This window comes from Rana temporaria, chromosome 5 (assembly GCF_905171775.1).
Source record: "Rana temporaria chromosome 5, aRanTem1.1, whole genome shotgun sequence".
In the NCBI taxonomy this organism is placed as follows: Eukaryota; Metazoa; Chordata; class Amphibia; order Anura; family Ranidae; genus Rana; species Rana temporaria.
The window spans coordinates 392623413-392645993 of NC_053493.1; the positions used below are offsets into that span (position 1 = coordinate 392623413).

At 44.7% G+C, this 22581-nt stretch overlaps 1 protein-coding gene across 1 annotated transcript in view; it reads right to left on the minus strand.

The window, feature by feature from the left end:
- Positions 1-20151: 20151 nt before the first annotated feature.
- The window catches only part of TATDN1 (TatD DNase domain containing 1), a 39604-nt gene continuing 37174 nt past the window's right edge, over positions 20152-22581 (minus strand). Inside the window, exon 12 of the mRNA XM_040354939.1 lies at positions 20152-20353. Within this exon, the coding sequence (XP_040210873.1) occupies positions 20251-20353 (103 nt within the window). The 3' untranslated portion in view covers positions 20152-20250. The remainder of the gene's footprint in view (positions 20354-22581) is intronic.

A 22581-nucleotide genomic window follows, 5' to 3' on the forward strand; every position in this document is an offset into this window, starting at 1 on the left:
ATAAAGGGCGTGAGTCTGCGTAGTAGATGGTGAGATCCGCTGACTACAGACCCCATTTGTGCATCCATTGCCATGTAGGTGTCGAAAATGATTCTGAGACTTTTGACTTTGGTGCTGGGGGTGATGGTTTTACCCAAAATGGGCAGGGGTGTCCATGTTGTTGCGGGATGATTCTTTAGATTGGCGTGAAACGGGAGAAGTTCTGTTTTCGAACCGTTAAGTTTAAGATAACTCTTCGACACAGCCGCGGCTCCAAATGTATCATCCATGCCCCATGCAAGACACAGCCGCGGCTCCAAATGTATCATCCATGCCCCATGCAAGACACAGCCGCGGCTCCAAATGTATCATCCATGCCCCATGCAAGACACAGCCGCGGCTCCAAATGTATCATCCATGCCCCAAGCAAGACACAGCCGCGGCTCCAAATGTATCATCCATGCGGGTGTACGGCCCCCAAATGCACCCCAGATGAGTTTGGGAACACACCCACACAAATGTCGTGTTTGGACACAGCAGCTGTGTCCTTGCAGCCACTATATCCCTATAGGCATGAATGGGACTGCCCACACAAGGATGCATGAAACTCCCATGCTGGTAAAACATGACCCTGCATGGGGCATGGATATAATCGGCCCATGTGAACGAGGCCTTACAGGAGAAGGAAGTGAAATCTCCCTAATGAGACAGATTGCTGACAAACCTGACAATGGCTGTAACAAATCCCTACTCTATCCTAAAATAAGACAGTGTTTGGCTTTAGATATACTTTAACTCTGAAAGCACAATCAGAATCTTGAAGCAAGGCCTGGATGGATAGTGTCTAAGTGCTATTGTGTATATATATTTCTTGGTCTCTTTTGTGACCCAATTAAAATGTGTACATTCTTGTACATGGAATAAAAAAAAAGTTGATTTTGCATCACTTGCTTTCTTGAAAGCCCATTAAACTGTTGCATGCACTTTACTGGTGGTGGGACCAGCCCCTGAGAATAGTCAGATATGGGTGTCTCTGTTGGCATAACATGCATAAGCAAATGTGCATCCTGTGGCTTTTTGGTTGAAATAAATATATATAAATTTCTCAGGGCTCGACAAATCCTGGGCGCCAGGTCACCTCTTTTTTTTTTTTTTGTGAGCTGGCGCCATCTGGTGGTGGCCGTTGGTATTACAAGTTAAGCATTACAAGTTAAACAGCAATTCTAATGTAATTTTTCACTGCCATCTTCTTCCCTCTAATTAGAACCCCCAAACATTATATATATATTTTTTATCCTAACGCCCTAGAGAATAAAATGGCGATCATTGCAATACTTTCTGTCACGCCGTATTTGCGCAGCGGTCTTGCAAGCGCACTTTTTTGGGAAAAAAATACACTTGTTTTAATTAAAAAATAAGACAACAGTAAAGTTATCCCCATTTTTTTTTTAATATTATGAAAGATAATGTTACGCCGAGTAAATTCATACCCAACATGTCACGCTTCAAAATTGCGTCCGCTCGTGGAATGCCGACCAACTTTTACCCTTTAAAATCTTCATAGGCGACGTTTAAAAAAAATCTACAGGTTGCATGTTTTGAGTTAGAGGAGGTCTAGAGCTAGAATTGTTGCTCTCGCTCTACCAATCGCGGCGATACCTCACGTGTGGTTTGAACACCGTTTACATATGCGGGCGCTGCTCACGTATGCATTCGCTTCTGCGCGCAAGCTCGTCGGGACGGGGCGCGTTTTCTGGCTCCTAACTTTTTTAGCTGGCTCCTAGATTCCAAGCAAATTTGTCAAACCCTGTGTGTATGTGATATTATATATATATATATATATATATATATATATATATATATATATATATATATATATATATATATATATATATATATATATATATATATATATATATATATATATATATATATATATATATATATATATATATATAATTACTGCAAGCCACATTGTGCCTTGTTCAGAAGATGTAAAATCCATGCTGGATCCCGACATTATTTAGATGACAGAAGCCATAGATTGCTCTGTTGAGCAAGTTGGTCCTGAATGCAAAGTTTACGAAGTCCACTTATATTTTCTTTCTGAGTTGGGTCAACCACTCTATTTAAATTGCCTCAAGAAAGAGACTTGGCTTCCTTGGTTTGTGTGCGCTCCCTGCCTTTGATGTTTTATTTGTAGATGCTGATCAGAAAAGTTTCCTCTACAGAAAAACATTAAAACCCTTTATAGCAGGGATATGCAATTAGTGGACCTCCAGTTGTTGCAGAACTCCAAGTCCCATGAGGCATAGCAAGACTCTGACGGCCACAAGCATGACACGCAGAGGCATGATGGGACTTGTAGTTTTGCAACAGCTGGAGGTCCGCTAATTGCATATCCCTGTTTTATAGTAACAAAGTGCAGAGGTGCTAAAACTATGTTTGATACCCTGCAGTCCCACAACTGAACCCTAATTTTGATTGTAAAAGTTTTGAATACTGCTGAAGCTGGCCTGACCCTTACACACATTATTCTGGTGGCCTAGGCAGGTCATAGATGATGCGATTTTCCTTTCCTGCAACCCATCGTTGTTTGATTTATTTATTTTCCCCCCATCAACACGCTCTGTATTAAAGTGTTGTAAACTCCCGTAAGTTACACCTACAGGTAAGCCTAGATTAAGGCTTACCTGTAGGTGTTTGCAATATCTCCTAAACCAACGTGTTTAGAAGATATTTGCCAATAGGTATACACCGTTGTCTACGGCACAGTAAAATCCCCATTCATAAAACTGGCAATGCCGTATTTGCCGGCTCCCACACGCATGCACGGGAGTGACGTCATCGCCGGTCCGGCCAATCGCAGCGCCAGAGTGGTGATACCCAGAAGTAACCTTCTGGGTATCTGTGAAGAGATGTCTGTGGCCGGAGGGAGAGACGAGGATGGCTTTGGGGGCTTCGATTCTAAGGGAAGTAATGCATAATGAGTTAGTATGCTAGTCATACTAGCTCATTATGGCTTTGTCTTGCAGGTGTTTTTTTTTTGTTGTATGTTTACAAGGGTTTACAACCACTTTAATGGAGAAATCCCTCCCGTAGAGCTGTTTTGTTCTCCCGGAATAGGGAACCGTCCCTGCTGGGAGAGCACATTGATTACTGCTAGCAGCTATAACCTCTGGCAATCGTATTCTAGAAGTCTGACATGCTGGCTGATCCCAAGTCAATTGATGGATCGACTTGTGTACAATCGGCTTGCCCACAGATGGTTTGAGTCTTGTCCACAACACAAATTTACGAAAGCCAAATCCACTTTGCACTACAAAAGTGCAGTCGCTGTAGATCCGAGGGGGACATGCAAGGACAATAAACGGCATTTTAGCTCGCACATGATTGGATGATAAAATCAGCAGAGCTTCCCCTCATTTCAGATCTTGCCCTTAGATTTACAGCGACTGCACTTCCAAGTGCAATTTGCACTTGTAGTGCAAAGTGGATTTGCCTTTTGTAAATAACCCCCAAAGCATACACCGCTCAGGCCACTGAGGTGCAAATGTCTCCAGGTGCTTGCCCCAGCTCACCACTGTTACTGAAGTATGTAGAGGAAAATGGCCGCACACTGGAAAGAGAAGTTTGCTTGACAGAAATCTTTGTCGGATGCCCAACAGATAATACAGGACCAACCTTAGTCCTGTATCATCTGGCATGTGACAATAAAGATTTATGTCACGCAAACTTCTCGTTCCCTTGTGTGGCCACTTGGTTTGAATCTTGGCCGGTCCCCTGCTGAACCGGCTGAGATTCAGACCATCTATGGCTGGCTTTTATGGGAAAGTAAATTAGGCTGTATGCAGGCAAGCTTTGACACTATGCAAAAAGAACCTCCGGGCAAAGACACCTCAAAAGTTGCCACCAAAATCAGGACCCTGCGGCATTCCACCAACCCTTGATATGCAAATACAACCTAAATAAAAACTTATTTTATCATCGTAAAATATAAAACTACACCTTTCCCAAAGTAAAGACAATATCTTGACCCAAATCTGTATCATAAGAAAATATTTTTATGATCACCATTTGGGTCAAGGCTTTGGCTGTTATTTACTTAAGGCAAATCCACTTGGAAGTTAGAGCTGCATGATTAATCATGAAGAATCAAAATCGCAATCTTTTTCCCTTCCCGATCACCAAAACAGATTGTCACAGAATTCTCATAGATGGAAAAACAAAATCCAGGCAGCCTGCCAAGTTTATAAAAAAAACGCTAATCAGTAGAAACAAAGTATCTTTTCGTTCTTTTATCAAAGGAAAGAACTCTGGCGTGTAGATGAGGGAAGTTTAACCATTTGAAGACCAAACCTTTTCTGAATTTTTTTTCATTACTGGGCAATTAAACCCTCTTCGTGCCCAGACCAATTTTCAGCTTTCAGTGCTGACGCATTTTGAATGACAATTGCGCGGTCATAAAACACTGTACCCAAATTATATTTTTATCATTTTTTTTCCCACAAAAGGAGCTTTCTTTTGGTGGTATTTGATCATCTCTGCGATTTTTTTTTTTTTTTTTTTTTTTTCATTTTTTTGCGCTGTAAACATAAGACAGAACATTTTGAAAAAAAACACTATTTTTTACTTTTTGTTATAATAATATCCCAATTTTTTTTTTTTTTTTAAAATAAAAATTTAGGCTATGTGTTTTTTTTACATATTTTTGTTAAAAAAAATAGCAATAAGCGTATATTTATTGGTTTGCGCAAAAGTTATAGCGCTTAACTTTTGGACATTTTTGACAATTTTGGGACCATTCACATTTATACAGCGATCAGTGCTATAAAAATGCACTAATTACTGTATAAATGTGACTGGCAGGGAAGGGGTTAACACTAGGGGGTGAGGAAGGGGTTAAATGTGTATCCTGGGTGTGTTCTAACTGTGGGGGGAGGTGACCGATGCTGTGTCCCTATGTACAAGCGGACATCGCGGCCGCCAGGCACATGCATCGGCTTCCCAGTGATGCGCCGGGCACGTTGCTTCCCCGCTGCACGCCTGGGGAATGACCAACAGGACGTCCAAAGACATCCACTCTGCACTTGGGATCCGCGCTATGGACGAAAGACGTCCACAGCGCGGCTCTCAAGTGGTTAAAAGTAAATCATTATTTTCTGCTAGAAAATTACTTGGAACACCCAAACATGATTTATTATTATTTTATTTTTTAGCAGAGACACTACAGAATAAATTGGGGCTGTGGCAATATTTTATGTCACACCGTATTTGCGCAGCAGTTTTTCACACTAATCTGTAAAGTTGGATGATTTTTATTAATATATTTTTTTGTATAATGTGAAAGATGTTACACCGTGAGAATCGTGATCTTTATTCTAAGCAAAAAAAAATAATTGTGATTCTCATTTTAGCCAGAATTGTGCAGCTCTATTGGAAGTGCAGTCGCTGTAGATCCGAGGGGAACATGCAAGGAAAATAAGAAACAGCATTTTAGCTTGCACATGATTGGATGATAAAATCAGCAGAGCTCCCCCTCGCTTCAGATTTTTCCCCTCGCTTCAGATTTTTCCCCTCGCTTCAGATTTTTCCCCTCGCTTCAGATTTTTCCCCTCGCTTCAGATTTTTCCCCTCGCTTCAGATTTTTCCCCTCGCTTCAGATTTTTCCCCACGCTTCAGATTTTTCCCCTCGCTTCAGATTTTTCCCCTCGCTTCAGATTTTTCCCCTCGCTTCAGATTTTTCCCCTCGCTTCAGATTTTTCCCCTCGCTTCAGATTTTTCCCCTCGCTTCAGATTTTTCCCCTCGCTTCAGATTTTTCCCCTCGCTTCAGATTTTTCCCCTCGCTTCAGATTTTTCCCCTCGCTTCAGATTTTTCCCCTCGCTTCAGATTTTTCCCCTCGCTTCAGATTTTTCCCCTCGCTTCAGATTTTTCCCCTCGCTTCAGATTTTTCCCCTCGCTTCAGATTTTTCCCCTCGCTTCAGATTTTTCCCCTCGCTTCAGATTTTTCCCCTCGCTTCAGATTTTTCCCCTCGCTTCAACGATGTTGGTGGAATGTTGCAAAACTGACTGGAGGGAAGGTAGACACCCCCTTTCTTACAGGAACAGATCTGATGCTGTCAATCACAGGTTGTGCCCTTCCCTGTCACCATTTTTCTCTTGGTGTCAGCACGAGTCACTTCTGATAGAGTAATGAGGCAGTGGACAGAAATGATACTTGGTGCTCTGGACCCTTTAAACATTATTAATAGTCTTGAGCAGGGCTGTGGAGTCGGAGTCGAGGAGTCGGAGGAAATTTTGGGTACCTGGAGTCGGAGTCTGCAAACAATGCACCGACTCCGACTCCTATACTAAATTTAGATTGGAATAAAAAAAAAAGCAAGTTTAAATGTCCCAATTAACAAAAAGTTATAATTAATGACTTCTCTACTGTAAGAATAAAGACCAATGCATGCAGTGCCTCACGTAACCGCAAAACGAACACGTTAAGTGACCGTGAAGAAGCATGTTTTTCATGTGCTTCACTATATGGCACGCAACGCACAATTAGGAGCTGCAATACTTATACTTTCCATAGTGTTGTGTTCTGCTTTTACAGGGAACGCAGCATCCATGTGTAACCTAGCCTCTCACTGATAAGGGATTAAATAAATATGTTTTTTGCAGGACTAGAGACACTTGTATAAGTGAAGGGAATGGAGGGCCAATAGTTCAAGACTGAAGCTGTAAATCATTGGAAAAACTGCTGTCATTTAGCTAAGGCTATAAAAACTTGTAAACTCCGATTGTTAGCTTAAACATGACTATGGGATTCTCCTAGGAAAATCATGTTTTAGAATAAATGCCCCTTCCTTTGTCTTTTGCTTAAACTGTGCAATACAGTAGACTGTTGGCTTCCCAGCCAGTAGTCCTGTGGTAGGTTGCGTTTCTTTCCCTCAAGGAATGTATAAAATACATTCGCATATTAATACAGAGGAGTCGGAGTCGAGGAGTCGGAAGTACATAAAACTGAGGAGTTGGAACATTTATCTACCGACTCCACAGCCCTGGTCTTGAGGCACCCCATTCTCAAATGTAAAAATGTTTCCAATAGTTTTGCATAATGCCGCAACATCCACACATGTAGGACACCCAACATTGGAGGTGATTTAGTCTTCTGAAGTAAATACATGTTGGAAAACTGGCACTGACTGTTGTGCCAATGTTTCTCTTCTCCATCACTTTGCTAGTGTGACACCAATGCTGATGGAGAGGGGCAGGGTCAAGTCAAACAATGATGCTGTGCAGGTGACTGACATCCTCCGTATTAAATGATGTAATTGAACGTTAGGATACAGGCAGCTAGAAAGTTGTAATGGTGCACAATGAAAATCTGGCTTTGTGTAACAAAAAGGCAGTCTTCATCCACATGCTGGCTTATGTAGAATTTTTAGGAAATGTAACTAGGCACCCCTGAAGAAACCTCAAGGCACCCTGGTTGAAAAAGGCTGCTATGGCTGGATAGGCTTTGTTGGCATTTCATGTCTGAGGTTTACAATCACTTTAATTATCGGCAAAAATACGCCACATAAGGGATTAATATGCTCACTGACTCACCAAGGTATGGTGTGGTATGGAAGTCTAGATAATTGTATAAAGAGGTTACAGCTGTATTGTACAGACTGTAATACAGTAGGTGACACTAATACACCAAGCAGTTTAGAATGCGAAAAGTATATTAAATTGATTAAAAGGGTAGATGTGAAACACTCACAAATTGTGGAGATCAATCACCTACCAAGGATGAAAGATGCACATACAACATGAAAATAATCCGGATTGTTGCCTGTAGAAAAAAAAGAATTGCTATATTAATCCAATAGGGACTCATCACCTGGGATGTTAGGTGATTAACCACTTGCCGACCTCCTCATGTAGATATACGTCAGCAGAATGGCACATCAACGTAGCTGTTACGTGCTCTGCTTGACGTGGGTGGGGGGTCCGATCGGGACCCCCCCCCCCGTTACATGCGGCGGTCGGTAAGCCTCGGGGAGCGATCCGGGACGATGGCACGGCTATTTGGGACTTAATGGGACTTGTAGTTTGGCAACATCTGGAGGTCCACTAATTGCATATCCCTGCTCTAGGGTGTTAGGATAAAAAAATATATATAATGTTTGGGGGTTCTAATTAGAGGGAAGAAGATGGCAGTGAAAAATGACATTAGAATTGCTGGTTAAACTTGTAATGCTTAACTTGTAGTACCAACGGCCACCACCAGATGGTGCCAGCTCACACAAGAAAGAGCTGGGGACTTCACAAGGCCGCAAAGCTGCGGCCTCAATTACCGGATATCATGGGCCCCCCCGCGATCGAGCGGCGGGGGAGGTGGGGGCCTAGTCCGCCGCGATCCTGGGGAAAAGGCGCTCCGCGGACTAGGCCGAAGCTGCGGCCTCACTTAAAACATCCTGCACTCAGCGATCCTAGGCCGCGGCTTCGGCCTAGTCCGCGGAGCGCCGGTCCTATGGTACGATATTTTTTTTTTTGCCCACCTTCCAAGCCAAGTTGCCAGGATGCCATTTCTAGTCGCCATGGTGACTGGGATTTGTCGAGCCCTGGATTAATAGGCTACACGAGCTTCTGAAAAAACAAACATCCCATACTGTAGGCAGTGGGTCACTATGTGAACAATATTTCTCTAGCTACGAAATTAAAAGACTGGCTAGTCACAGGGTGTCAAACTCCATTTCATCGCGGGCCGCATCAGCATTATGATTGCCCTCAAAAGTGCCAGATGTATCTGTAAGATTAGATGTCCAGCGCATCCCCATCCCCTTTACATTAGATGTCAAGAGCCACCCCACCGTCAGATGTTGAGTCCTGCAACCCCCTTACCTTATGCTGGGAAGAAGTTGGATTCATTGCTTGAAAGTAAGGGTCTAGAGGAGGCCTGGAGTTTTCCTACAGCTGCAGGAGAGGTGCGAGGGCCACATGAAATGGCCTGGAGGGACAGATTCGGCCTGTGGGCTAGTGTATTATTTTCATTGTCAAAATGAAATCATTTGGATTATGGTGGTCGTCCCATTTAACAAGTATAGTACAGGCAGTCCCCGAGTTACGAACAACTCCTACTTACTAACGCCCTTAAACACTGGCCACTTGTGCTCCACGCCGGTCCTGGATACCTCCGAACACTTCCGGACACATCCCACACCGCAGTACTACACGGCCAGACAAGCCCCAGATAACAAAACAAGCACCCGGGAACATCCCACATCCATGCACAGGCGGACGTTACACTTACAAATGCAGTGTTGTGACTTGCATACAAACCTACAGTCCTTATTGTGTTCGTAACTTGGGGACTGCCTTTATATGGATATTCATGTAGTCTTCATCAGGATCCTGATAGATGGTAATTTAATTTGGCATTGAAACATTCACAGTTCCTTTAGGAGTATGGTATCCAAATAACAATGTATATGAAGCATATATGGAGTAGAGCAGGGATATGGAATTAGTGGACCTCCAGCTGTTGCAAAACAGTCCTATCATACCTCGGGGAGTCATGCTTGTGGCTGTCGAGTCTTGCTATGCTTCATGGGACTTGTAGTTCTGCAACAGCTGGAGGTCCGCTAATTGCATATCCCTGCTGTAGAGAACTGGCAACAAATATTCAATGCAGAAAAAGCTGGCAGCAAGCAGATAGGAAGAGCAAGTAAATGTTTCCCTTTTGGTCAAAGTTGGCATTTCAGCTTTCCTATTACATTGATTCACTTGATTCTATCAGAGTCACTAAGCCATGTCCTCCCGTAGTGTCAGTGGAAATAAAAGTTACTTGTGACAATTTTGCAACTTGTTGACAGTTGAAAAGTTCCAGCGTGCATACACAGGGAGCCTTAATGTGAAGCAGTGATGGGGAAGGAAGTCTATGAAGTAAGCAGTGTTGCGGGTTATTACTCTACCATTAGTGTAAAGCCGATTACTGCTTCTTCCATATGCTCTCCAATGCTTTAAGGTGAAAAAACATTTACCTTTACAACCCCTTTAAGAACAACCCCATAGACCCTATCTTGTTTGTAACCCGGGGACTGCCTGTACATAGTTTTTTTTACAACGACATTCCATCATGTATATACTTTGCTCGTAGAGCTATTAAAAAATCTTTTGATATCAAATGATCAGAGTCAACATACGGTAAGTTAATCTGGGTAAGTCATTAAGCCAGTTTCCAGGTGTCCTTTTTGTATTTAGAATGCACTAGAAGATCATTCGGGTTAGGTGCTCTGCAGACCACCATCAAAGGTCTAGGGCCAACTATTCGGGAAATGGAAGGATTGGCTGTGAGAATATTGCAATGTTTTTTCAGGATAGATTGAAGGTTCCTCCATTGTTGTTTTGATGTTCTCTTCATTGATGTTTAACTCCCTCAGGAGTTCTCGAAGTTGAATTTCAGTTCCACTCCATAGTATGAAAGGAATAACATTAAACTTTGATTCAAAAGAGATCACATTTCTGGACTTAGATGGTTTTTCCACTATGGAAACATTCATCGACATGAACATTTAGAAAAGAAATGGGGGCTAATACTCGTTACATTCAGATAGCCACCATCCAAAATCTATGAAAAACAGCATTGCAGTAGGTCAGTTTTTTTGAATTTAGAAGAAACTACTGATTAGGGCTGCGCATCTTCACCGGTCTCACGATTCGATGCGATTACGATTATCAAGGCCACGATTCGATTCGATTCGATTCCGCGATGCATCACGATGCATCAAGATTACTGCGTGCGGTTTTCATAAAAAAAATGCAAGCAGTTGGGAGAACTTCGAGAACTCCTCAATTTTTTTATTTTCAACAGACATGATACAGGAGATAGTCAGAGACCGCAGACATGATACAGGAGATAGTCAGAGACCGCAGACATGATACAGGAGATAGTCAGAGACCGCAGACATGATACAGGAGATAGTCAGAGACCGCAGACATGATACAGGAGACGTTTAGAGGCTGCAGACATAGTACAGGAGACGGTCAGAGACCGCAGACATGGTACAGGAGACGGTCAGAGACCGCAGACATGGTACAGGAGACGGTCAGAGACCGCAGACATGGTACAGGAGACGGTCAGAGACCGCAGACATGGTACAGGAGACGGTCAGAGACCGCAGACATGGTACAGGAGACGGTCAGAGACCGCAGACATGATACAGGAGACGGTCAGAGACCGCAGACATGATACAGGAGACGGTCAGAGACCGCAGACATGATACAGGAGACGGTCAGAGACCGCAGACATGGTACAGGAGACGTTTAGAGGCTGCAGACATGATACAGGAGACGGTCAGAGACAGCAGACATGGTACAGGAGACTGTCAGAGACCGCAGACATGGTACAGGAGACGGTCAGAGACCGCAGACATGGTACAGGAGACGGTCAGAGACCGCAGACATGGTACAGGAGACGGTCAGAGACCGCAGACATGGTACAGGAGACGGTCAGAGACCGCAGACATGATACAGGAGACGGTCAGAGACCGCAGACATGGTACAGGAGACGTTTAGAGGCTGCAGACATGATACAGGAGACGGTCAGAGACAGCAGACATGGTACAGGAGACTGTCAGAGACCGCAGACATGGTACAGGAGACGGTCAGAGACCGCAGACATGATACAGGAGACGGTCAGAGACCGCAGACATGGTACAGGAGACGGTCAGAGACCGCAGACATGGTACAGGAGACGGTCAGAGACCGCAGACATGGTACAGGAGACGGTCAGAGACCGCAGACATGGTACAGGAGACTGTCAGAGACCGCAGACATGGTACAGGAGACTGTCAGAGACCGCAGACATGGTACAGGAGATGGTCAGAGACCGCAGACATGGTACAGGAGACGGTCAGAGACCGCAGACATGGTACAGGAGACAGTCAGAGACCGCAGACATGGTACAGGAGACTGTCAGAGACCGCAGACATGGTACAGGAGACTGTCAGAGACCGCAGACATGGTACAGGAGACCGCGGACATGGTGCAGGAGATGGTCAGAGGCTGCGGACATGATGCACCAAGTAGCCAGCATTGGGTTCTGATGCGCTGCTGCTGCCATGGAGACAGAGACCAGCGCTGTCAATAGCAACCATGGTTGTTTGCCCAATGGTTCACTGTCGGATTCCCCCATCCACCTGGAATGTGTAGATGCGATGGGGGAATTGTTTTTTCAGTGTAAAGCCCAAACTAACAAAAAAAAGCGATCAATATGAGTGCTAGCTGGATCTTGGAAGGATAGCAGGAGAGAGAGACAGATAGAGGAGAGAAAGGGACAGTTCAGTTATGTATGTACAATGAAAAATGCAGTGCTCACTCATTCAGGGACGAGGATGGAAGTTCTGTGTAGCTGCCGACTGTGTTGTTCTTCATATCTCCCGCGCACCCCCCCTCTCTCCTTCACAGCTGTACATCGGGATAGGAGAGTGGGCGGGCTGGGCAGACACAGAGGGGGAGAGGAGGAGGGGTAGCCTGTATGCAATGCTTCGTTTTGTTGCTGGGAGGGGGAGTGAACTTTGCTGGGCTGTGTGTGAGCCGAGTGTCAGAGAAGACACTCTGCTGCAGGCACCAGCACCTAAATGTACAGACTGATTTCTTCTGTCCTACGGACGGGAGAAATCAGTTTGTTTTCTCACACTGTTACAGGGATAATGGAGTCTGGAAACACTGCTCTGAACCCCCACAGTGCAGGATCTCCAGGAACTTTGGCAACCCCGATTCTTCCGCCACTCCCACAGATGTGATGACAGCCAGTAATCTGTCTCACGGCTCCATGCGGCTCTGCACTACACGTCAGGCAGATGAGAAGTGTCACTGTCCAGTGTCCCGAGGTACAAATTCTGAGGAGGGGGAGAGCCTGGGTGGGGGCAGCATTCTGAGGCAGAGGCTACATCACCCATTGACGGGGAACAGCGCTAGGTTCAGCCAGCCGGTTGATGGCTTAAGACGCTGCTGTGAGTGAGGGGGAGGAGTGGCAATGACGTCATGCATAATCGATTAACACAGGCTACCGCATCGATGCAGAATCGGGCAGGGCATAATCTCGATGCATCGATGCAACGATTATTTTCAACACCCCTACTACTGATACAGGTCAATTTAAACAAGAGGCTACCCAGATGTACCAACGTTTTAGGGAAATAGGATATTCCCACATAGTCCTAAGGAAAGCTAAAGAAACATCTATAGACACTGACCGTGGAAATCGAAAAGGCACTAGAAAGAGGAGACCCTCTAGATTCATTACTAAATATGGATGACAATGGGGGAACCTTGAATTTATCCTGCAAAAACATTGGAATATTCTCACAGCCAATCCTTCCATTTTACAAATAGTGGGCTCTAGACCCTCTATAGGGGCCTTCAGCGCACCTAACCTGAATGATCTAGTGCAGTGGTTCTCAACCTTTCTAGGGCCGTGACCCCTTGAAAAAAATTCCCAAGTTGTGGGGACCCCTAACAGTAAAATTATTTTCATAGCGTTGGGTTGTTAGCACCCAAGGCAAGACGAGTAATTTGCGCCCCTAACCCACGGACATTTAGGATGTACCATTCCCTTTTATCTCTCTCTCCTAATTTCTTGTCCCCCCCATCCCTCTCTAGCCATCTTTCTTGTTCTTTCTCTCCCTTTTTCTTTGTTCCTCACCCTTCCATGTATTCTCTATTTTTATTTCTTCTCTTACTCCTTGGTGGGTGGGGGGAATGGGGTCGGTGGCAATGCTGGGGGGAGTTCTGATCAGCCAACTTAGTTGCTCTTGATCAAGGTCATCTGCTGATCTGAGAACTGTAGTGGAGACTTTTAATGGCAACTATAATTACAGGTAGTGTCACTCACTGTCTTTGACTTTGTGGTGTCTCATAGCAGTGACACCTATGCCGAAATCAGGAGATAGTGTCTCCTCCAGCCCCTCCCACTTCACATCCCTCACCAGTCAGCTGACCTCTAGTCTCTGCCCCCCAGCCATGCCGTGAAGTGAATGGGTGGCTGTAGGCTCCATGAACAGCCCAGATGGGCAGCCACAGGCTCCAAGGACAGCCCTGCTGGGCGGCAGCAAAAAGGCAGCCAGAGCGATGCAGGCTTCAGGAACAGCCCAGGTCAGTGACCCCTGTTAAATCATCATTCGAGCCCCAGGTTGAGAACCACTGATCTAGTGCATTCTGAGTACAGAAAGGACACACCTGGAAACTGACTTACCCAGATGAATGGCCTTGTGGCCATTGCCAGGTTTGTCCTTATGCTGAAAAAACTTGAGTATTCACTGACTCTGACCATTTGAAAACCTTCGACATCAAAAAAAGATTTATTAAGCAAAAGTATGGAATGTCCTTGTAAAAAAATACTAGTGCAGTTTCAGCCTTCTGCATACACTCTCCAGCAGTCAGCCCATACCTCTGTACGGGCTGTTAGCTTGTTAACTGAAGGGAGTGGAAATGGACTTTGATTGTACTAATCAACACACTTGCAGCCCATTCAAACTGCAATCCCATCTGCAGCCATCTTTTTTTTTAAATGTGACAGTGGGTGCATGGAGAGGATCCCGTGCCCACTGTCATGGCGAGGTTGCTGAACACTTTAAATCCTAAATACAGGTGTAACATGTTCAGAAAGGTGATTCTATCATTTAAAGCGGAGTTCCGGCCACAATTTCACTTTTTAAATATAAATACCCCTGTAATACAAATGTTTTCTAGTAAAGTTAGTCTGTAAACTAAGGTCCGTTTTGTTAGGTTGTTACAGCATTTAGACACTTTATAAAATAGAAATTGACTGGGGCCATCTTAAGTGTGGGCATCATGAAGCCAGACTGTATGACTTCCAGCCTTGCAAATCTCGCACATGCTCAGTGCTGCACAAGCAGTGTCAGATCAGGTTTCAGCACCTGTGCTGTCAAAGTCACATGATTCTTTGAGACTGGGGAGTGCACAGACTCCTGGAAAGTTACACCCACTACATTCCCAGGAGTCTGTGCGGTGTAGGTTAAGAAGCTTAAGCACCTAGGTGCAGGAAGTGGGAAGATTAAGTATTCTGCCTAGCAACAACACTTTGAAGGCATCTAAAAAAAACTAATGACATTTTTTTTAAAACTACTGATGTAATGTTATATTTATGGGTGGAACTCCACTTTAAATAGGCGGTCAATTTTAAATGTATGTCAAAGGCACTTTATAACCTCCTTTTGTACCAGCATATTTGTGTGCAATGCTCAGGAAATAGAAAAGGGCACTTCATGTAGTGTAACACATTTATTATAAAATAAGGCTAGAACAGCAGGTCACATGACATATCTGATCATCGCAAGCGTATACAGAGCTTCAAAAAGCTAGAAACAGTGGGGTTCATTTACTAAAACTGGAGAGTGCAAAATCTAGTGCAGCTGTGCATGGTAGCCAATCAGCTTCTAAAGCCAGCCAAACATCGCTCGAATTCTGAAAAAAATATTAATTTGAAAATTGTATCTAAGAATTTACGTTTGAATTTCACACTATTAGTGGGCTGCAGCAACCGGCAATTTACGTGTGGTCATCGAATTTGAGCGATTGGACATGTTGGGGAATTTTTTTGAAAAACTAACAAATTTTGAATCAATGACGGGAGAATTGTGTGAGAAATATTAAAAAGAAATTGGCATGAGCTGGGAAAAAAAAAAGATTCCCAAGGTGAAGTCGAAGGCTCGGTTGGGCGAATTTTCGAAAACAAGGGTGGCATCATCGGATTACAAAACGCATTAAAATTTGTGATTTTCAAAAGGAAATAAATATGGAATTCGACCCCATGTATGGCCTACATAACTTCAGCTTGTTCAATTAACCATTTGCCAAACGTCTATTTTATATATATATATATATATATGGCAGCAAGGGGGCTCTCCTGCGCTGGATCACATACCTAGTACGTGATCCGGGGTCTGGGGCACACGATGGCGTGCTCCGACACAGCGGGAGCTGATTGGCGGGTACCACGGACTCGATGTCTCGGTACACTGACAGACTGGTGATCTGCCTATGTAAACAAGGCAGATCACTGTTCTGTCACTACAGAAGACATGGATCCTCTGTCTCTGTTAAGCAGAGGCACCGATCCATGCCTTGCACTAGTACAGCACCTCCCCCACAGCAGTAAAGCATGTGGCAGGCACACATTTAACCCCTTGATCGCCCCTGATCCCTCCCCTACCAGTGTCATTGGTACAGTGACAGTGAATATGTTTTAGCACTGATTACTGTATTGGTGTCACTGATCCCCAAAAAGTGTCAGTTAGGCCCCTTTCACACAGGGGGGATCAGTAATGATCCGCCCCGTGCACCTCCGCTTGCTCAGCGGGGATCGCTCCGTTGATCCCCGCTGAGCCGGCGGATGACAGGGCGGTCCCCGCCAGTTGGATGGAAAAGTAGGTTTTTCCTCCGTCACACTTTGGCGGATCGGATGTCAGCGGGCATGTCACCGCCGACATCCGCGGCTCCATAGAGGAGCACGGAGCGCCCGTACAGGTCCGCAAAAAAAACTGACAGGCGGACCTGTACGGCCGCTCCATGTGAAAGAGCCCTTAGTGTCCCGACTGTCTACTGCTATAAGTTGCCGATCGCTGCCATTACTAGTAAAAAAAAAATATCTCAGCTAGTTTGTAGAAACTATATCTTTTGCGCAAACCAATATATACATCCTTTTGAGATTTTGTTTTGTAATATATATGTAGCAGAATACATATTGGCCTAAATTGACGAAGAAATTCGTTTTTTTTTAATTTTTATTGTATATTTTCTATAGCAGAAAGTAAAAAATAGTATTTTTTTTTCCAAATTGTCGCACTTTTTTGTTTAGAGCAAAAAATACAAGGAGCTGTGTAAGGTTTGCATAGGAGCACACATCGGGGGAGATTTACTAAAACCGGAGAGTGCAAAATCTGGTGGAGCTCTGCACAGTAACCAATCAGCTTCTAACTTCAGCTTGTTCAATTAAGCTTTCACAATAAAACCTGGAAGCTGATTGGTTACTATACACAACTGCACCAGTTTTAGTAAATTACTCCCACCATGTCTTAGGGCTCCCAGGACACTTTGGATGGAATGGATCCCACTTGCTTACCCTTTATAAAGCGACCAATGTGCTCACATCAAACCTAAGAAGAGGTCAGCAAAACTTTTATATCTGAGCAATTTGTTCCTGTTTATTGCTTAGAAATCCATGAGTACTTCATTTTACACAAATGGTTTATTCTTACACGTTATAATCTTTGCTCTACCTAACCCCTTCATTTGTCAATGGGGGGGGGGAATAAACTATCCATCATGTGGCAGCACCAGAGCCTGGCAATTGGCTACTCAGGCATGAGGTACTGCATAATGGGAAGAAGTGGCGATAGCCTCATGCACCCTATACATCAAAGTACCAACAATTTTTTTTTTCACATTTGCAGCTAATATGCTATAAGCAGCATCAGGAGCTAGCAGGGTACTGCAGGGGTGTCCAAACTTTTTTTAAAAAAAAGGGCCAGATTTGATGAAGTGAACATGCGTGAGGGCTGACTATTTTGCCTGACATTCTTTAAACCATTAAAATTTGGTCTAAGTGTGTTAGTTTGAGCAACTAATACACCGCCCAACACAAATTGTCTTGCCTTTGTGGCTGTGTGTGGTAAAGAGATGAGCTTGGTTGTGTTATTTGGATATACCGTATTTATCGGCTTATAACACGCACCTTAAAGGATCACTAAAGGGAAAAAATGTTTTGGCTGAAATGACTGTTTACAGGGTATAGAGACATAAAAGTTAACTGATTCCTTTTAAAAATGATTAAAAATTTAATTTAATCTATCATATGATGTGCCTCTAGTTTCACTTTCGGCTTTAAAGGTACATACATGAAGTTCCGGGTGAGAGGTGAGTCGGGAAGACTCACAGAACAAAAACAAACAAATCCAGGGCAGTGTTTTGTTTTTAAAATGAATCTGGTTCTGAGGAGTTTTAGACACACAGTAATGACAGCTTAGACCATCGTGAAAATCTCCCAGTACGATGGTTATAAGGAAACAGGCAACCAGGAAGTGTGGAGATCACAGCAGAATTACAGCTACTTCAAAGCAAAAACGAACAATGAGGACATGAAACCAGGACTGCAGTAAGGTAAAGGAAGCTATTTAGCTAAAAAAATGTTTTCCTTTAGTGACCCTTTAACTTTAAAAAGGAAGTTGCAGTAAAAAAGTCTTACATTTTAAATAAAGAACTGTGCAGCAAAATAAGAGTCAGTGCCCATCAATGCAGCCTAATCAGTGCCCATCTGCAGCCTCACAAGTGCCATAAATGCAGCAAACCCCCTTGCCATTTATGCAGCACCACATTGCCATGAATGCAGACTCACCATTGCCATCAGTGCAGGCTTATTCATGCCCATCTGCAGCCTCGGAGGAGACAGGGAGGGGGTGGGACGAGCGCCAACAGACATACAGGAGAAACTCCTGTTTTCTCTGCGGCCTCTTTAAAGCGGATCTCCACTCTAAAGTGGAGTCCCGCTGATCGGCACCCTCCCCCCCTCCGGTGTCACATTTGACACCTTTCAGGGGGGATGGGGGTGCAGATACCTGTAGACAGGTATCTGCACCCACTTCCGGCCCTACGATACGGGCAAAAGACGGGTTTTTTCCTTACTTCCCGTCCGTCCCCCGTTGTGTTCTGGGAACACTCGGCTCCCAGCACATAGCGGGAGCCAATCGGCGGGCGCAGCGCGACTCGCGCATGCGCCGTAGGGAACCGGGCAGTGAAGCCGGAGCGCTTCACTTCCTGGTTCCCTCACCGTGGATGGAGGGGGGAGCAGCAGGGTGACGAGCGATCGCTGTGTCCTCATCTGCTGTGTCCTAATATTAAAAGTCAGCAGCTGCAGTATTTGTAGCTGCTGGCTTTTAATATATTTTTTTAGTGGCACATCCGCTTTAATAGAAAGTCCTGCTGCCTATGATGGACAAAACAATTGTCCAATGGCAGCGCAGGAGACGGGACTTCCTTTTCCACCAGACACCGTGTAAACTGGAAATACTCCTCTCCTGGATGTACGGCACTCAGCCCGCCCCATCCCTTCCAAGGCAGCCAGCATATATGTCTTTTGTGGCCCCCGACACTCGGGGGTTCGTTGGGGGGCCACAAAAGATATACATGTCAAAATTACCAGCTGCGATTGGCCAGCGGGCCGGACTTTGGACATGCCTGTTGTACTGTGTTCCTGTCACAGTACAGACAACTTCCTGTCTGCTGCAGGATTTAAAGACAGTAGGGCTCAGAACTTCTTCGCCATTCAGGAGAAGCCTTCAGTTTATACCAATTAAAAAGGAAAGTTAAAGTGATTGTAAACCTTCTTTGCTTCCCCCCAGATCCCCCCTTTTACTCGCTTGAGCCCATCTGATCCAGCAATGTGCATGAGCCCAGTTGCTCTAGTCGCTGTCTCTCTCCTCATTGGATAGATTGATGGCAGCAAGGAGCCATTGGCTTCCGCTGCTGTCAATTAAATCCAGTGACACGGGTGGGGCGGAGTCCCGCTGCATGTGTCAATGGATTGCAGCAGTCTACTCTGGAGAGCGCCTGCACGGGTGCCCACAAGAAAAGCAACATTTTGTGAGGGCACCTGATGAAGGGGAGGAGGCAGGAGTGCTGGCTGGGGACCCCAGAAGAGGAGGATTGGGGCTGCTCTGCAAACCCTTGCACAGAGCAGGTAAGTATAACATGTTTTGTTTGTTTTTTTAAAGAAAACCTTTACAATCACTTTAAAGTGTTACTAAACCAAGGACCTTGCAATCACTATATCTGATGTCCCACTGTACACAGAAATGCAATTATTTTCATAAATATAAAGATCAGCTTCGTGGGCGCCCTAGACAGGTAAGTGTCCATATATTAAGTCAGAAGCTGCTGACTTTTAATAATATTATTTTTGGCAGAACTCCGCTTTAAGTCATGGTGTGTCTGTACTTTTTACAAAGTTGCTGAATTTGAGGAATTCAGATTTTAAAGTCTACGGGGCCAAAAATTCAGTATGTTGCATTAAAAGAAGCACCTGCACCATATTTCATTAATGTGAATGGGCACCAATGTGTTCTCCAGCGTCATGCATTGCAGTGCGACCGCTAACGCAGGAAAAAAAAAATCGCACTATTGTGAACAGGGCCACATGGGACCTGAAAATAAGGATACTTTTTAATAAATTGGGAGTCTAAGTACTGGGTGGACCAGAGCTGATTTGGCCATTCTCCTATTTATCCGGGAAGAAGACTTTGCTTGTGTTGTTGTAGAGGGTTTTGGCGAGCTCCTCTGGATCTTCTTCTCTGACCGCCGCAATAATCTCCAGGATTTGTCTGCAAAATCACATACAATATTTTTATTAGAGATACCCATCAGCCAAACACCTTGAAAGTTAAAGATATTTGCCAGCAAAAATATATTTGCGGTGGCTTTATAGCATAATATTTTAAAGAAGGTCTCAAGCCTTTGTGACTAATGTTATAGACTTAGGTAAGGACAGCCATGGTTCACAGGTCCCAATTTTACAGAATATGTCCAGCAAGACCAGACAGATCCAAGGATTGTCCACACTGTAGAATTTTCTCAGGTGCTTCTAACCCCTACCAAGCACTATACATACACCATATAGCTTAAAGGGGTTGTAAAGATACAAATATTTCCCCTAAATAGCTTCCTTTACCTTAGTGCAGTCCTCCTTCACTTACCTCATCCTTCCATTTTGCTTTTAAATGTCCTTATTTCTTCTGAGAAATCCTCACTTCCTGTTCTTCTGTCTGTAACCTCCACACAGTAATGCAAGGCTTTCTCCCTGGTGTGGAGTGTCGTGCTCGCCCCCTCCCTGGACTACAGGAAAGTCAGGACGCGCTCTACGTTGCAGATAGAGAAAGGAGCTGTGTGTTAGTGGGAGTCCTGACTTTCCTGTAGTCCAAGGGAGAGGACGAGCACGACACTCCCACACCAAGGAGAAAGCCTCGCATTACTGTGTAGAGTTACAGACAGAAGAACAGGAAGTGAGGATTTCTTAGAAGAAAAAAGGACATTTAAAAGCAAAATGGACGGATGAGGTAAGTGAAGGAGGACCTGCACTAAGGTAAAGGAAGCTGTTTAGGAAAAAAAAAAAAAAATTTGTACCCATTACAACCCCTTTAATTCACATTGCCCGTCTGGGGCAACTAGACTGAAGCAACAATCAGCGCTAAAGGGACAACAGGCATTATCAGTCCATATTAATACACCGCTCCTAAAGCACCCCTGCCATTGAAATCAATGGGGCAGCGGCGCTTTTAATAACCTTTTTCGGCCGCTAGCAGGGGTTAAAAAGCGCCCCGCTAGTGTCCGAAAAGCATCACAAAACGATGGTAAAGCGCCGCTAAAAATAGCAGGGGCTTTACCGCTGACACCCGGGCGCTGGCAGTGTGAAAGTACCCCAATAAGTGTCCCCTGAATTCATTTAGACCCCTTTCACACCGGCTGTTCGATCAGGTCAGCCGGTCAGTTTTTTCAGGCGGACCTGATCGGACCCTCCACTCTCTTCTATGGAGCGGCAGATGTTAGCGGACACAGTCTACTGATACCTGCCGCCATCGATCCAATCTGCCGAATACAGATGGGTGGTGGTCATATTCCCATTCTTCTCACGGATTGGTCGGTTTCCATCCAATTGCCCCCATATAGAAGAGTGAGTCTCCTTGTCTGTTTGCATAGTGGAGCGGAGATGGGACCTGTCACTTGCCTTCTCAGTGGGGATGGAGTGGAGAGATCCCCCCCACAGAGAAAGCGGATTCTGCTTAGCAGAGGCGCCCATGTGAAAGGGGCCTTACTCTTGTAAGTATATATTTTTTTTATTCAATACATTTCTTTTATGATAATGCACAAGGCTGGTGCACCCTCTTTTTTTGTTTTAGCCATTGAGCTAGGCAGGCCAAATGTTAGTATGTATGTACAGCTCATAGACCACAGCTTCCCGTCAGATTTAAATAATCAAACACAGTTAAATTATCTTCTGTACCAGACACAAAAGGGGCGATTTACTTAAACTGGAGTGTGCAAAATCTGGTGCAGCTCTGGAAACAGCTTCAAGGTTGCATTGTCAAAGCTTAAAGCGGAGTTCAACCCAAAAGTGGAACATTCCGCTTTAAGGAGTCCTAACCCCCTGACATGCCACATTTGGCATGCCATTTTTTTTTGGGGGGGGGGGGGGGAGTGGGTACCTAGTTTTGACAGGTTACCAAGCTCCACTTCCACACGCACTGCCTAGACGACTCTCTCCCCCTGCCTCCCTGGAATCTTCTGGGACACGTCACAGGTCTCAGAAGACTGTTCAGTCATTCACGACAGGGGGTCACAGCCGGGTGCCCACACTGTGATACTGGCGCAGAGAAACGGCAGGGGAGAAAACCAAGGCTTTGGGCAGCAGTATCGCTGGAACGTGGGACAGGTGAGTGTGTTTATTAAAAGTCAGCAGCTATACTTTCTTTAGCTGCTGACTTGTAATAAGCTTGAAAAACGAGTGGAACTCCACTTTAGCTGAACAACCTGAAGTTAGATATGAAAAGGATTA